Source organism: Sorex araneus, chromosome 1, assembly GCF_027595985.1.
Source record: "Sorex araneus isolate mSorAra2 chromosome 1, mSorAra2.pri, whole genome shotgun sequence".
NCBI classification, from domain to species: domain Eukaryota; kingdom Metazoa; phylum Chordata; class Mammalia; order Eulipotyphla; family Soricidae; genus Sorex; species Sorex araneus.
In genome coordinates, this window is record NC_073302.1 from 105,752,392 (window position 1) to 105,769,649 (window position 17,258).

The following is a 17,258-nucleotide window of genomic DNA, read 5'->3' on the forward strand; positions in this document are numbered from 1 at the left end:
ACGACAACAAATCTGCCCTACTCCCAGTGATGCGCCAGCTCCCACTGGACTGCCTGGTCCAAACCCAAAGGTTCACGAGTCCAAGGCAGGTGGGCAGCTTCCCAGCCTGTAGGATTACATAGCATCAGGTAGTTTAGGTTTATTGGGTTACTCCTGTTACAGTGCTCCCATTCCTCTCTGTTTATTTGTAGCTGCTTTCTTAGTGTTCTGTTGACTTGTAAATATTGTTTTTCTCTTCTCCTTGAGTCCTTTGCATAGTTTATTCAGAGCCATGTCCTTTTTGTATGGACACAGGAAGACTTAGCAAATGCTATGCTTTTGTAACCTGGGAGTCATTTGACTCTACATGATATTTTCCTCCTGGGCATTTTCTCTCAGCCTAAGCCTCAGCTGCCCTTACTTCCTTCCTAGCACCCCCAAAAGCAGGGTCCCGACAAAGGACGAGACGGACCCAGGGCAAGCGGTGAGTTGTGTGCTACCCTGGCATCGGGATGGGCCTGGCCAAAGTGCCTAATACTTAACTATAAGTTAAGAGCTTGATCATGGACAAATGCTGTCATGATCCAAACAGTGATAACTAGATTCGGACCCTGCTAAGTTTAGGAATGATTAATCTGGCCTGAGTGCTGTAGTCTGAGTCTGTGGCAAGATGTTGCCAGGAGAGCTGCCTTGCAAGCCTCAATGTATCTCTTGCTATGTCCATACAAAAATAACTAGTGTTAAGATGTTAATGAGTGTTTGGACTGAGGAAAGGAGAAAAACACCTTAAGAGTCAGGAAGGGCTTTGGAATGCCCTGCCCTCAGGAAGGGCTTTCTTATGTTGATTTTGCTACCTGGCTGGGGGTAGCCTAGAGGGCAAGGTGGGAGAGACAAGTAGGAGGAGAGACTAGAGAAGCGAGAGAGGCTGGAGTACATCCAGAGAGAGGATGCAGCAAGAAGTGTGGGAGATGAGAAAGATGGAAGATTGAATAAACGGTAACTAATCAGCAACCAGCTTGGTCCTCGTTCTTCCTTCACCTGTCCTTGGCCAATGGCCATCCTGATCCAGTCCACACACAGTGGCTCCAGAGCACCGAACGTGGGCGGTGAGACAGAGCCACCCGGAGAGCCAGAGAGTGCCCGCGCCCCTTGGCGTGCTTTAGTTTTTTACACCAGCCCACTGAGGATACTGAAGAAGTCAGGGCACGGTTAAAGAAACTTTGGTATGTCTACACAGTGGAATACTATGCAGCTGTTAGGAGATGAAGTCATGAAACTTGCTTATAAGTGGATGGACACAGAGAGTATCATGCTAAGTGAAATGAGTTGAAAAGAGAGGGACAGACATAGAAGGCCTGCACTTATTTGTGGAATGCCAAATAACATAATATGAGACTGACACCCAAGGACAGTAGACACAAGGGCCAGGAATATTGCTCCATAGTTGGAAGCCTGTCTCATGAGCTGGGGGAGAAGGCAGCTGGAATAGAGAAGGGATCACTAAGTCAGTGATAGTTGGAGGGATTGTTTGGGATGGGAGATGTGTGCTGAAAGTAGAAAAAGGACCAAACATGATAGCCTCTCAGTATCTGTATTGCAAACCATAATGCCCAAAAGTAGAGAGAGAGTATGGGGGAAACTGTCTGCCATAAAGGCAGGGGGAGGGTTGGGATAGCTGGGGTGGGCAGATACTGGGGACATTGGTGGTGGAGAATGTTCACTGGTGGAGGGATGGGTGTTTGATCATTGTATGACTAAAACTTAAACATGAAAGCTTGTGTATCTCACCGGTGATTCAATAAAAAAAAAAAAATCACTGTCATCTCATTGCTCATTGATTTGCTCGAGGGGGCACCAGTAATGTCTCCATTGTGAGACTTGTTACTGTTTTTGGCATATCGAATACGCCACAGGTAGCTTGCCAGGCTCTCCGAGAGGGACGAAGGAATCAAACCCGGGTCAGCCGCATGCAAGGCAAATGCCTTACCCACTGTGCTATCTATCGCTCCAGCCCCAATAAAAAAGTAATTTAAAAAAAATTTTTTTTAAAGAAATCAGAATACACTAAAAAAAAAAAAAAAGTAAGAGCTCATGGACCCCATGTGCCGGCACAGCGGGAAGGGGGTGACCTTGCACATGCCTCCCTGGGTTAACCACCTGCACCCCACAAGGTCCCTCGAGCCCGCCAGGAGTGATCCCTAAGCGGGTCCAGGAATGAGCCCTGAGCACAAACAAACAAAAACAAAAGAAGAAAAAGGACAGGGCAAGTCACATGACTGGGGGCGGCCCGCGTGGACAAAGCTGGGTTCCACCCCTGAGTCCTTGAGGGACCCCAGGAGTGGGGGCCACAACAAAATGAGGGACACAGAGAAAGGCCCAGCCGGGAGGCCCAGACCTCTTGGCAGAATTCGGTGTCGCTACCTTGGCGCCGAACTTCGCTCTCTAGCCTTTGGCCCAAACAGGAAAACAGCTGAGCATAATTCTTTGCACTTTCATATTTACTAGTGATGTGTTTCTACTGGATATGCCAAAAACAGTCACAACAAGTCTCCCAATGGAGACGTTACTGGTGCCCGCTCCAGCAAATCAATGCGGAAAGGGATGACAGTGACAGTAACAGTGTTTCTATTTCACTTTAGTCAGTGAAAGCCTGACTTTAAAACCTGGGGGGAGTTTGTTTTGGTTTGGTTTTTGATTCTTGGCCACACCCAGCGGTGCTCAGAGCTGACTCGTGACTCCGTGCTCAGGGATGAGGGAAGACCCTGTGGGGTGTCGGAATCCGATTGGGGTCAGTCATATGCAAGTCAAGCCCCTGGCCCATTGTACTCTCTGTCCAGATCCTCTAAGACGATTTTTTAGGACATCCCCCCGCTAGAATGTATTGGGGGCACAGCCAGCAGTGCTGGGGTCACTCCCAACAGGAGCCAGGTGGTGCCCTCCCCTCAGACTCTCTCTCCAGCCCCAGGATACACTGCACATCCAGGGGGTTGAGAGCCCTGAAGTGACACAGTTCCTGAAGAGTCTTCCGGGTGCCGGGACCCCGCCAACCCCCAAGATCACTGCGCAAGACGGTGAGAATGGCAGGAAGGCAGCAGACATTAGGAGCCCTTTCAGAATCTTCGACACAGGACGCAAACCTTGGCCTCGCTGGGCGTTTAACTGCACACCTTACTGAGCCAGAGCCCTGGCTGCCCGGGGGGTCTGAGTCAGCCTCTTCGCTCGGAGGCCTCCGCGTGACCCAGTTCCTTCTGCCGGAGCCTTTAATTAGTCCCAGAAACACCCCGGCTCTTTTTTGAGAAGTGGGGAACTATTTCTGCTCTCCATTCACACTCCAAAAGCATCTATGAGCCAGTAAACGGGCGAAGGGACCCACAACAAACACGGGGCCTGAGGAACGTCCCCGAGGAGCCACGGGCACCCACTTTTCTCGGGGCGAACGCGTCTGCCCTCTCTGCTCCTCTGACAAAGATCAAAGCAGGCCCTGAGCTCATCTAGGGGACTGATGGCTGACGGAGCCCGCAGAAGGGGCTGCACCGGCTGCGGAGAGAAGCTGGAACTTTCTCTCCTAACTTCATCTCCCAGCAAAGCAGAACACACTCAAAGGTAAAAGAGGGGGCTCCAGTTTTTTAGGGTTCTCGTCTATGCAAATTTGAGAAAAGGAAGCTGAAACCCCCCACAGGATTGTGAGGTTTTCTCAGCAAATCAGATACCAATTGTTCTATTATCAACTAGAAATAGAACCAAATCGTGGTTGCAGAGAAATGAGTCCCCAAGAGAGACCACTCAATATTTTTTGGGGGGGAGTGAGGGTCACACCCAGCAATGCTCAAGGTTATACTCCTTTGCTCTGCACTCAGGAATTACTCCTAATGGTGCTTGGGGGACCATACGGGATGCTGGGAATCGAACCCTGGGTGTTAGCCGCATGCAGGGCAAACTCCCTGCTATTGCTCCGGCCCCTCAATATTTTACTTTTGTGGCATTTCAGCTCCAACGCAGGGCCTCACATAGACCAATGAGTCACATCCCAGGCCCTGGAAAACAATCTGAATTGCCCGAAGTACTTAGCAATGAGCTAGACGCACACCAGGGGTGTCTCCCCCCCCCCCCCCCCCCCCCCCCCCCCGACAACACAAGGGCACAAACCCAATGATCCCTCGGTCAACTCCTAGCGGGACATAGTGAGTGCAAGCGTGGTCACCAAGAGAGTTTTCCGGGGCCGCTGCTGGGCACGTGAAGGGTCCAGTCCAACCCCTGGTACCACACCAGGAGCACCAGGACCAACCCCTAAGTCACGAGTGGGGAGTGGCCCCTGAGCATCCCTGGGTGTGGCCCCCCAAATAAAGAAGAGGCAGAGGAGGTCTCCCTCCCGCGTGCGTTGGATCCGGGATTGGCTAACTCACAGCCAGCGGGTTCGAGACGTGCCCTGGACTAGCCTCCAGTTCTGGACTCTGGAAACGTTTCCACCTTGGACCCCACCCCACTTGGCACCCCCAAAATGCGACAGAGGCAAGCAGCGCCGGAAACGCCCGGACACGACGGCTGTGGCTTCACTTTGGTCCTTACAAGCTTTCAGAAGCCTCTGACTGCTGCCCAAGGCCTCGCGGGCCCTTGCCCAGGGACACCCGGATCCCCCTGAACTCTGAGCCTCACCCAGGGGCGCGGGGAAGGGGGCTGCGAGACACACACCCCCCCCCCCCCCCCCCCCGCCTCCGGAGAAGTCAGAGCGATTCTCCACCTCCCGCAGGCCTTGGACTCAGCTCTCAGCCAATCCCTGCATCGGGGCGCTGCCACAACAGCCCCCGCCCCCGCACAGAGGCTGGCGCCCCCCACTCGGCCTCCGCACCCCCCAGCCCCCAGGGCTGGACCCAGCGTCAGCACCAGTCCCTGTGTTCAGGCTCCAGCCCCTCCATCTGGCAACTCCAGCCTCCCCCTCAAAAAGAAGATAGAAGACCAGAGCAATAGCACAGCGGCGAGGGAGTTTGCCTTGCATGCGGCCGACCCCGGTTCGATCCCCGGCATCCCATATGGTCCCCTGAGCACCGCCAGGAGTGATTCCTGAGTGCAGAGCCAGGAGTAACCCCTGAGCATTGCTGGGTGTGACCCAAAAAGCAAAAAAAAAAAAAAAAAGGTCATTACACTGACCTTCCTGGGACTGCAGCATCATCCAGCCGATGAAAGCCCCCAAAGTACAATACATATATTTGGGAGGGACCACCCCCAGCGGGGCTCAGAGGCTACTCCTTGCTCTGTGCTCAGGGATCACTCTGCTGGGGCTCTGGGGACCACATGTAATTCCCGGGACAGAGCCTTCTATATTGTCTTTAATAGAATATATTAAAGATATGATACAGTAGTCTTTAAAGAACTGACTGTTGAAAGTAGGTAAAGGGATAGACATGGTATCCTTTCAGTGTCTGTATTGCAAATATAATGTCCAAAAGGAAATGGGGGGGAGGGAAGAGGAGGGGGAGGGGAGGGGGAAGGGAAGGAGAGGAGGAGGAGAAGGAGAAGGAGAAGGAGGAGAAATCTATATTGCCTTAAAGGAAAGAATAAAAGTTCGCCAGGGCGGGAGAGAGCACAGCAGACAGGACTCTGGCCTTGCACACAGCCAGCACGGGCTTGATCCCCGGCACCCAATATGGCCCTCGAACCCTGCCAGAGTGGACCAAAAACCCCAAATAAAAAAGAATCCAAGCTAAGAGGTAAGTTAATGAATGAGAGGCCGGTGCTGGATATACCACCATTAAGTATGGATTTGTGTTTCCCAGAGAGACGCACGGGGGGGGGGGGGGGGGGGGGGGGGCCGGGGAGGGGCTCCCATACTTGCCCCCTCTGGGGGGGCAGCGCGCACGTATCCGATGGGTTTGGGTTTGGGGCGGTGCCAGGGCAGTGCCCGGGGCCTCTGCCACCCTCTGCCAAGCGGGCATCTCTCTGGCTCCGCCCTCGCAGGCTCCCAAGTCCCCTCGGAGCCCACCACCGCGGGCCCAGACTCAGCCACACCCACCGCTGAGTCCCGCCAGCCCCGCGCCGGGCAGCCCCTCGGAAAGCACGGGCACAGGGCAGCAGGGCCGGGCACTGCCCCTGGCCGATGCCCTCCCCAGCCCCTCCCCAACACACACACCCGCCCGGCCGCCCGCCTGGACCGGGCAGCCTCCCAGGGGGCCGTGTCCCTCTGAAAGGCAACACCCACCTGTCTCCCAGCCAGAGGCTTTTGTTGTGGAAACCAGAGAAGGGCGGAAGAGGGGACAAGCCACCAGGCAAACTAAGGCTGGCGAGGGCGGGGAGGCGCGGGGGCTCGGGGGAGGGGGGACTCCAGGTGGGGGGTCTGGGGGAAGCCTGAGAGAGCCAGCGGGGGCCCTGGAGCCCCGGAGCCCCAACCCAACCCGCTTGTTTCCGTCCGCAGAGAGCTAGTGCGGAGTTTAGATGCTTGCCTGACATGCAGGCGGCTCCCGTCCCTGCCTGAGACCCCAGAGTCCCCCAAACCCTGCAGGGGTGAGTTCAGCACAACGCCCGGCTCCCCTCACCCGCTTCTGGCTTGGAGATGAGGACTTGCTAACGTAAAAACAGGGTGTTCGCAGGGGCCTCTGGGTCCCACCACCACTGTCCAGAACCCCCACCTCACCCAGGGACTGGCCTGTCTCTAGTCCAACCCTCTTCCGGCAGAGTTCTGATGCCCCGCCCTTCTTCAATTCTGCTTTCAGAATCTAGACGGGCCCCAGGACCCTTTGCCCAGCTCCAGTCCAGAACTCCCCAGGCCTGAGCTGCACCCAGGGGCCAAGCCGGAGCCCAGAGGCAGGCCCTCCACTCGCCACCAGCCTTCTCTGTCTCTGTCCATGGCACTTCTTAAGCCCTCCAAACCCGCATGCGCAATTTCCAGGCCAACAGAGTGCGGAGAACAGAGCACTTCTAACCCACAACTCCCATTAACGGCAGGATGGAAATGCAGAGGGGGAAAAAATCTACCAGCCAACACACAACCAACATGTAGAGGGGAAGATACAAAGATCTGGGGGGTTGAGGGGGTGCAGCATGGTGGAGAGAGAAGTGCAGGGGTTAGGCTCTTGGCTTTCCGTGCAGCTGACCCCGGTTCCAGCCCTGGCACTGCAGATGGTCCCCTGAGCACTGCCGGGGTCCACTGTTGAGCCCAGAGCCAGGAATAACTGCTCAGCGCAAGAAAGGAGGAGGAGGAGGAGGAGGTGGTGGAGGAGGAAGAGGAAGAAGAAGAGGAAGAAGAAAAGGGAAAAGGCAGGACAGAAGAGGAGGAGGAAAAAAGACAGCAGTTCCCCAGATCCAGAGGGTTTAAGGCACAGTGAGGAGACAGCTAATAAGTGCTCACTGGGCGGCAGGGGCTGCTTTGTTCTTCTCGAACCATCCTTCCCTCCCCGCCTCCGCCCAGGCATTGAGCTGGAGAGGAGGAACTACTCAGGCAGGTTCCGGGAAGCTGGCAAAGAGGGGGGCGGCTCCCGAGCTGCAGGGACAAGGTGACCGTGTACCCACTGTCTGGAACACTCTTCCCCTTGCAGACAGATAATTCAACAGTCTGGGCGGGCAAAATGTCCCCAGGAGGCAACTGGCTCCGGAGCTCGGCTGTAGGTTCCCACTGAGAAGCAGATAATGAGTGAGGAGTCATCCCACCCTCTCCCGCCAGTGTTTGTGAAGAGAAAGGCTACAAAAGCAAAGCCCAAGGCAAACAGCCGAGGCTGTAAATACACAGGCAGCCTGCTCGGTGCCAGCCAAGAGCTTAGCGTGACAGGAGGAAAGATGTAACAGGTACACTTCCTCCTGGCACCTCCGAGGCATTTGGATCCGATTCCTAGAAATAGCCACAGTCAGAGCTATTCTCTTCCAACGCTTTCTCCTCCCAGCCCCCCTGCTGGGACCCGCCTACCCCTCAAAGGAGGTCTACCAGTGTCCTGGTCACAGAGGCAGCTATCAGAGGCCTTAGGACATGCTTCCACTGTCTCTGCATAGTACAACCACAGAATCCCTGATCCGTACCGCACGCATGAGAGATCACTGTGTCTGCGGAAGTCCTTTGCACAAGAACTCCCATTAGGGCAAAGAGGTATTGAGAAGGGTCCGAGAGCCACGCTATGCAGGACACAGGGCACTGGCTCCGTCCGAGCATGCTCACTTAGCACCGACCTTCCAGCTCCTAGTTACAGACCTGCGGATCACTTAGCCAGAGAAGAGCAGCGCAGGAGTTACAAAGTAGTATTTCTAAGGATGTTACACAGTAATATTTCTAAGGATATTACTGTGCAGAGGGCGAACAGGGAATTTGAGCAGAGGAGCGCAAGTCTGAGAGGAAAGAGACGTTTACCACGCAGAATCCTTGATAAAGCTTTTCTTACCAAATCTTATATGTGTGATTTATGATTACTATATTTGCATGGAGTTTGAGTATATAATAATTTAAAATTTGAAATATGAACATTGTTACCATTTTATTATGGAAATTTTGCAAATAAAAACAAAATTAACATCATTTGAACGCCAGCAGCTGAGATCATCAGTGTTAATATTTTGCTGCACATTGTTCCATTCTATTTTCTTTACATATTTACTTATTTTTTAAAACGTTTTTAAATGTTTTGATTGTTTGTGAACCACACCTAGCAATACCGGAGGGCTACTTCCAGCTGGGGGAGTGGGCTCAGAGATGCATAGGGGTTACTCCTGGCTCTGCACTCAGGAATTACTCCTGGCGGTGCTCAGGGGACCATATGGGATGCTGGGATTCGAACCCTGGTCGGCCGAGTGCAAGGCAAATGCCCTACCCGCTGTGCTATCGCTCCAGCCCCCCACCCTATTTTTTGAAACAAATGTTTTCTTTGTTATAAAGTGGAGAGTCGCTAAAACGACTGAAGAGAACAAGTGAGAATTTGCTTTAATAAAATCTGAAATAGATCTCAAAACCTCAACTACTTCGGATACATCAATTCTGTAAAAATAAGTATCAATATGTGCTTGCCAGAACAAGACTCACACAAAAACGAAACAGCAATTTGAAGCAAGGTACTCATCCAGAGAGGCGGGTCATATTCAATGTTTAAGTATCATTCACGTAGTACATTGCTCTTAAAAGATGAATCAGGTGAGTATTTTTTTTTCTTTTTGGATCACACCCGGCGTTGCACAGGGGTTGCTCTTGGCTCATGCACTCAGGAATTACTCCTGGCGGTGCTGGGGGCGTGGGGGAGGGGAAGGGAACGCTATGGGATGCCAGGAATCGAACCCGGGTTGCCCGTGCAAGGCAAAATGCCCTACCCACTGTGCTATCACTCCAGTCCCTGGTGCGATACTTTCTTGATCAGTCGAATAAACTCCCACAATCATACGGCTATTTCTTCAAGTACCTGGAGTTTTGTTAATTTCTAGATTTTTGTTTTTTGTTTGGGGATGCTGTTTCCCCCCCACCCCCCAAAAAAAGAACCAAAGGTGGTTTCAGTGCACCCAGCCTGTTGCAGCCCTTCCTCGCCTGGCACTTACGGAGGCCCGTGCAAGGACAAACCCCTGTTTTCTCAGCACCGCGACCCTCCAATGTTTGCTTCCCTCCGAGGGACACTAAACATTTGCTTTCGTCCGGCCCGAAGCAGAGGGAGCTGCCAACAGCCCGCAGTGGACGGTAAAGCAGAGCCCACGGCCCGCGGGCACCTGGGATGCTCGCGCTGCGTCGCCCAGGCCCAGGTCAATGCCAAGAGGAATAGTGGACGGTGCAAGGATGCCAAGAGGGGGCCGGGTAGCCCACGCGGCGGCGCCTCCTAGCCGCGCGGCCGCCCGGGAGGCCCGAGACCCCACGCCGGGACCGGACCCCATGCTCCGCAGTCCCGGGGTCCCCACCCGCCCCCGCAGCCCTGGCCACGCGGTTACCGGCTGCTCCATGGCGCGGGCGGCGCAGACACGCTCGGGGGAGGCGCGGGCGCGTCGGTCCCAGCGCGCGGCTCCCGGCTCCGGCCCGGGCGGTTGGCGGCGCCCGCGGTTGCCATGGTGACGCCCCGCCCCGCCTCCCGCCTGGACCCGCCCGCGCCTCCCGCGCCCGCCCCCACCCGCGCCTCCAAAGGCCGCAGCACACCGGGCTTGCATGGGTGAGGCCCGCAGCGCCCACTAGCTGCAGCATCCAGGGCATCGGGGTCCGAGCTGCACCCACACACAGCGGGCAGGCCTGCAGGCAGTTTCCTCCTCGCTGACATCAGGGAAAAGCTCAGATTTTTTTTCCCCTTACATCCTTTGCATGGGCTGGAGCGATAGTACACCAGGGTTTTGCCTTGCACACGTCCCACCTGGGTTCGATCCCCAGCATCCCATATGGTCCCCTGAGCACCGCCAGGAGTAACCCCTATGCATCTCTGGGAGTGACCCAAAAAGAAAAAAAAATCTTTTGCATAATTGATGGAGTGTCCAAAAGCAATAAGAAGACGCAGACAGTTGAAATGCCATTCTTCACAGAATGGTCATGATACAAATACTCCACAAGGAAAATGCAGGCTTTCCAATAAAAAATTAAATCCTATAACATGGAAAGTGAAGCCTACAGGATAGGAGGACAAGCACTTTTTAAAAAAAAAAATATCTGAGATGAAATAGCTGCCTCAGCAGGATGAAGCTAAAAAGGTAAGTTGTAGGAAGCAAGAAAAGATGACTTTTTCATCGAATTTTATAGTTGTAGGAACAGTTTATCAAAGCAATATGGAGAAAGCATTACCCATAAAAATCTGTGTACACACTTTAGCGTGTAATAGTAAAACGCAGAAGGCAAGTGGGGGTATAAAGTCGCCAATTGAGTACATGTTAGTATGAAATATACCTATAACAAACCTATCTTTGCTTAGGAGCAATATTCTAGTAAAACAATAAAACTTCAAAGGAGTCACGTTTTTATTAACCCTATGTTCTCTGCCAAAACTGACCCAATTCATTGCTTAAGTTTGAAAAGATTAATACAAAATGATGTAAATGCAAGAAAACTTCTGGTTTTTAAATCACCTTTATATTGTATATTTTTATGGAACCCTTGGGTATGGCCCCAGATTATAAGAAACAAATGCAATAATCCGTCCAAAAAAAATGGCTGCTTTCTGCCACTTGGATGACCTTGCTAGTATTTTTTTAGTATCAAAGTGTTAAAGCAATTTCTCAGCCAAATTGAAAAAAGTAATGTGTAAAAATTTTATTTCAAACTTTCCATAAAAGAAAAGCCAGCCAAAAGCACTCCAAAGATCTTCCCTCCAGCTTATAGAAATGTATAGGTTAAAAAGTTACTACTAGGAAAAACAGAGATCAACAAATGGGACTACATTAAACTAAAAAGCTTCTGCACCACAAAAGATACAGTGACCAGAACCCAAAGACTATCTACAGAATGGGAAAGCATATTTACACAATACCCATCAGATAAGGGGTTGATATCAATGGTATATAAAGCACTGGTTGAACTCTACAAGAAGAAAACATCCAACCCCATCAAAAAATGGGGCGAAGAAATGAACAGAAACTTTACCAAAGAAGAAATATGAATGGCCAAAAGGCACATGAAAAAGTGCTCTACATCGCTAATCATCAGAGAGATGCAGATCAAAACAACCACAAGATACCACCTCACACCACAGAGACTAGCGCACATCCAAAAGAACAAAAGCAACCGCTGTTGGAGAGGATGTGGCGAGAAAGGGACCCTTCTACACTGCTGGTGGGAATGCCGACTGGTTCAGCCCTTCTGGAAAACAATATGGACGATTCTCAAAAAATTAGAAATTGAGCTCCCATTTGACCCAGCAGTACCACTGCTGGGAATATATCCCAGAGAGGCAAAAAAGTATAATCGAAATGGCATCTGCACATGTATGTTCATAGCAGCACTGTTTACAATAGCCAGAATCTGGAAAAAACCCGAATGCCCCAAAACGGATGACTGGTTGAGGAAACTTTGGTACATCTATACAATGGAATACTATGCAGCTGTTAGAAAAAAGGAGGTCACAAATTTTTTATTTAAGTGGATCGGCATGAAAAGTTTCATGCTAAGTGAAATGAGTCAGAAAGAGAGAGACAGACATAGAAAGATTGCACTCATCTATGACATATAGAATAACAGAGTGGGAGACTAACACCCAAGAATTGTAGAAACAACTACCAGGAGGTTGACTCCATGGCTAGGAGGCTGGCCTCACATTCTGGGGAAAGGGCAACTCAGAGAAGGGATCACCAACTATAATGTAGTCGAAGGCCATGTGGGAGAAGGGAGTTGCGGGCTGAATGAGGGCTAGAGACTGAGCACAGTGGCCACTCAACACCTTTATTGCAAACCTCAATAGCTAATTAGAGGGAGAGAACAGAAGGGAATGCCCTGCCACAGTGACAGGGTGGGGTGGGGGGAGATGGGATTGGGGAGGATGGGAGGGATGCTGGGTTTACTGGTGGTGGAGTATGGGCACTGGTGAAGGGATGGGTTCCCGAACTTTGTATGGGGGAAGCATAAGCACAAATGTGTATAAATCCGTAACTGTACCCCCATGGTGATTCATTAATTAAAAATAAATAAATTTATTTTTTAAAAAAAGTTACTACTAGGGACTCAAAGCAATAGTACAGAGTGTGGGCATTTGCCTTGCGCGTGGCCAGCTGGGGTTCAATCCCAGCGTCGCATGTGCCCCACCCCCCACCAGCGCCACCAGGAGTAATTCCTGAGTGCAGAGCCAGGAGGGACCCCTGAGCATTGTGAGGTGTGACCCAAAAAGAAAAAAAAAAAAAGAAAAAAAACCCTAATGTTAGAAAATATTGTATCACTTGTATCACTTGTCATCCCGTTGTTCATTGATTTGTTCGAGCGGGCGCCAGTAGCATCTCCATCTGTCCCTGTCACATGCTAGTGTAGCCCAATGGCATCTGCTCGCTCCAGGAACACGAAAAGCCTCAAACCGTTCATTCATTCAGGGTTTTTTTTGTTGTTGTTTTTTGCTTTTTGGGTCACACCCGGCAATGCACAGGGGTTACTCCTGGCTCATGCACTCAGAAATTACTCCTGGCGGTGCTCAGGGGACCATATGGGATGCTGGGAATCGAATCTGGGTCGGCCGCATGCAAGGCAAATGCCCTACCCACTGTGCTATTGCTCCAGCCCCTCATTCAGGGTTTTGACAAAGAAGTCTGACCATCTCGTAGGTGGGCAGCCATGCAGTCTTTTGACATCCCATGGAATCCAGTCTCTCAGTCGTCTAAATCACATTGTGTGTCCAGCCTATCTGATTTTCGACTCCTTGGCAAGCGAGACAGCGTCCCTGATTCTTGATCATTGACAGAGGTCGGAACTCCGGATTCCTTCTCTCACTTGAGTGAAACGTGATACTTCTAACATAGCTCTTTTGATTCCTCTTTGGGATACCCAAATAGCGTTTTCATCCTGTTTTTGTAGGGCCCAAGTCTCTGAGGCATATGTTAGTACAGGAAGAACGGTGGAGTCGAAAAATGTGCCCGGAGCTGGAGGTTCTTCATCCTCTTCACAACTTCTTTGATGCTCTCGAAGGCGTTCCACGCCGCTCTCTTTCTCCTGCGCAGTTCAGGTGCCAGGTTGTTTGTCATGTTGAGTTCTCGACCTAGGTACACATAGCTGCTGCATTCAGAGATGTTCATCCCGTTGAGGGCAAATGGAACATCAGCAACTAGTTCGTTTCTCATGAACATTGTCTTTGTGAGATTCAGCTGCAGTCTGATCTTTCCAAGGTCGAAGTCGGCCAGCATTCATGCTGCTTGGCTGATATTTGGCATTATGAGAACGATGTCATCAGCGAAGCGGAGGTGGTGTATTTGCCGACTTCACTCCCATTCCTTCCCATTTCAGTCGTCGCATGATATTCTCAAGGGTGGAACTGAAGAGTTTCCGTGAAATGGTGTCGCCCTGCCTAACCCCTCTCTTTACATTGATGATCCTCATCCGCCGACCTCTACTACCCAACTGCCACCATGCTCCAGGCTGCTTTCCAGATCCTCAGGCCGAGCCTCACACATGAGTGAAGTCCCACAGAACCAGGTTAGAAAATATTAAATATTCCTAAAGCCAAAAATAAGAAAAAAAGCTTAGAGACAGTTCAGTATTATCATTAAAATTGTTTAATAACTGGTCTATACAAAATTACTAAATTCTCCAGAGGAATGTACCTTGTTTGATTCTTATTTATCACTGATTAGGCTGCAGAGTCTGAAGTTACAGAATAACTTCTAGATTTCTGTGCAGTAAAAAAGAAATGATTTCTGTCTGGATGACAACATAAGCTATTGTGTTGCAGTTATAATGGACCTTAATGAATTCTGTAACTATGTATTGGCGTGGTGAGGCGCAGTTTGAATGAGATTTGGTCACACCTAGCAGGGCTCAGGGGCTACTCCTGGTTCTGTGCTCAGGTATCATTTGAAACAGCTGGGGGCTGAAGCGATAGAACAGTGGGTAGGGCATTTACCTTGCAACCAGCCGACCCAGGTTTGATTCCCAGCATCCCATATGGTCCCCTGAGCACCGCCAGGAGTAATTCCTGAGTGCAGAGCCAGGAGTAACCCCTGAGCATCTCTGGGTGTGACCCAAAAAGTAAAAAATAAATAAATAAATAAATAAAATAAAACAGCTGGAACGTTCGTCAATGACCTAAACAAATCTCTAATACACAGTTTTATATTTGCATAAAGATCATGCTTTTCGTTTTTATTATACTTCAATATGATACAATATGTCTGTTGATATCTGACTCTTCCAAAGGGTAGGTTGTGAGGAATTGGCCCAGGACAGACCGTAGGAATTAATTTAGGCATCACAGAATAACTGGTTTTTCTGCCCCTGAGCAAGGAACTCAGATACAGACACCCCGACTTGCAAGTCACAAGAAGGGTGGTCAGACCAGATAACCAGATGTCACAAGACCCCTGACTGCCCTAAAACCCAGGACATTCCTGAACATTGACGCAAATGCTGATCTCTAAAATTATAGGCTAAGGAGTGATGTCCTTCTAAATGGATTGGTTAGGAAAATATGTACCATTACAAATCTATTGGCTATGAAATGCGCGGGCTCTGCTGTAACGGCCGGGGAAGGCCTATATAAGATCTCCTTTAGAGAAGCTCCAGGTCTTGCCCAACCTGCTGGACCTGTGTGTCCGCGTAGGCGGCTGGACCCTGGCTAGCCAGTCTTACAATAAACCCTGCTTGCTGTTTGCAGTCTCTGGAGTCTCTTTGTCATTAAAGGGAGATCTCGATCCGCACCCTAACAGGGTATGTAACTTTCTGGAGGGATTTTGTAAGCTCCTTTAAAGTACTTATAAATGCTTTATTCAGAGCTGGAGAGATAGTACCGGGATTAAAGCATTTGTCTTGCAAGTGGCCAACCTCAATTCAATCCCCAGTACCCCATATGGTCCATAGAGCACCACCAGGAGTAATCCCTAAGTACAGAGCTGGGAGTAATGTCTGAGCAATGCTGGGTGTGACCCAAAACCCAGTTGTAATAATAATAATGAAATGTTCATTATTTCATGAGGGAGTCATAAATGAAGTCTGAGAAAAATTAGCAAGCCAGTTTGGGAGGGGTTTTTTCTCCTCACTTGTCATTGTGTGAATTTCAAAAACATGTATCATTTACCGTCAACAAGTGCAAATAGAATTATACTTTCTCTAGATTGCACTGGGAGGAATATGAGGACACAGGATGCAGTGGAATCATTCCTCAAAGGTATCCCTGAGTACAGAACACCACCAGGAGTAATTCCAGAGTGCAGAGCCAGGAGTAAGCCCCAAACCCCCCCAAATCTCATTTGAAAGAGAGGCATAAGATTATATTAAGACATATAATACCATTTCCTTTTTTTTTTCTTTTTTTGGTTACACCCAGCAATGCTCAGGGCTTAGTCCTGGCTTTGCACGCTGGAATTACTCCTTCCTGGTGGTGTTCAGGGGATCATATGGGAGACCCAGGACAGAACCCAGGTTGGCCGCATGCAATGCAAACTCCCTACCCCCTGGACTACTCTCCGGCCCTCAATTTCTATAACTTGAATGAATCCCATCTGAGACCACTTGTCATTCAGGGCAACTTGTATGATAAGTTCTCGGGAAAACCCTGTTTCTCCTGAGGCAACTCGACACATTCAATGTGTTCAAATCACCCTGGAAGTAGAACTCCGTTGGATTTGAGATGTAGAGATTCTTACCATTCAGATTCTACACAATGGTGATAACGCTAATAAGTATGTCTCTCCATTTGTGGGGAAAGAAGGTCTTTGGTAAGTAAATAATTGGTATACACAAAATTGATTTGAGAGAGAAAATTAGCCTGTGCATCTTTTTTGTAAGCAATTATGGTTTTTCAAATATTTGTAGGCACTCCACTGAACCACGTATCAATAAATCATTAATAAGTTAATTAGAGAGCATCCTTACACAGTCATCAACTATGATCTACCCCGGGTTCCTGCTAAGAGGTGCTTTGCTATCTGGGGCCTAATTGTTGCATGTATTTAAAAGTAATAAACATGGGGCTGGGGAGATAGCACAGCGGGTAGGGCGTTTGCCTTGCATGCAACTGACCCGGGTTCGATTCCCAGCATCCCATATGGTCCCTTGAGCACCGCCTGGAGTCATTCCTGAGTGCAGAGCCAGGAGTAACCCCTGTGCATCACCAGGTGTGACCCAAAAAGCAAAATAAAATAAAAAATAAATAAATAAAGTAATAAACATTGCTTCTTAATTTCCTCACAGGCTGAATGAAACTCATTCGTCTGAATTAATGAGAAATATAGAGGTGTGCACACATTCGGACGAGCCTCAAGCATGAAGGAACCCCCAGAGGAACTCAGGTGTGTGGGACCTGGGTCCAAGATCTCCAAGGCTGCTCGGATCAGGACTGAGCCTCTTCCACCCAGATTCCACATTTTCCAGTATCTAGGCAATCACACCCAGAAACTGCCCCCTGCACCATGTAATGACATCAATGGTCAACATCCAGAGACTATAAAACCAAGCTCCCGGAAGCTTGATAGACGAGTTCTATAAACTATCTATCAACTATCAACTATCAACTATCAACTAGTTCTATCAACATCTGATAGACTAGTTCTCCCTCTTGGAGAACCTGGCAAGCTACCGAGGGTTTACTGCCCACACAGGGGAGAGCCTGGCAAGCTCCCCGTGGCGTATCCATATGCCAAATACAGTAACAATGATGGGTCTCATTCCCCTGACCCTGAAGAGCCTCTAATACAGCACCATTAGGAAGGACAAGTAAAGAGAGGCTGCT

At 50.0% G+C, this 17,258-nt stretch overlaps 1 protein-coding gene across 1 annotated transcript in view; it reads right to left on the reverse strand.

Annotated features, from left to right (window-relative positions):
- Positions 1–9,913, reverse strand: part of DNAH5 (dynein axonemal heavy chain 5) — a 304,825-nt gene extending 294,912 nt beyond the window's left edge. Inside the window, exon 1 of the mRNA XM_055123648.1 lies at positions 9,856–9,913. Coding sequence (XP_054979623.1) covers positions 9,856–9,867 — 12 coding nt within the window. The 5' untranslated portion in view covers positions 9,868–9,913. The remainder of the gene's footprint in view (positions 1–9,855) is intronic.
- Positions 9,914–17,258: the final 7,345 nt, after the last annotated feature.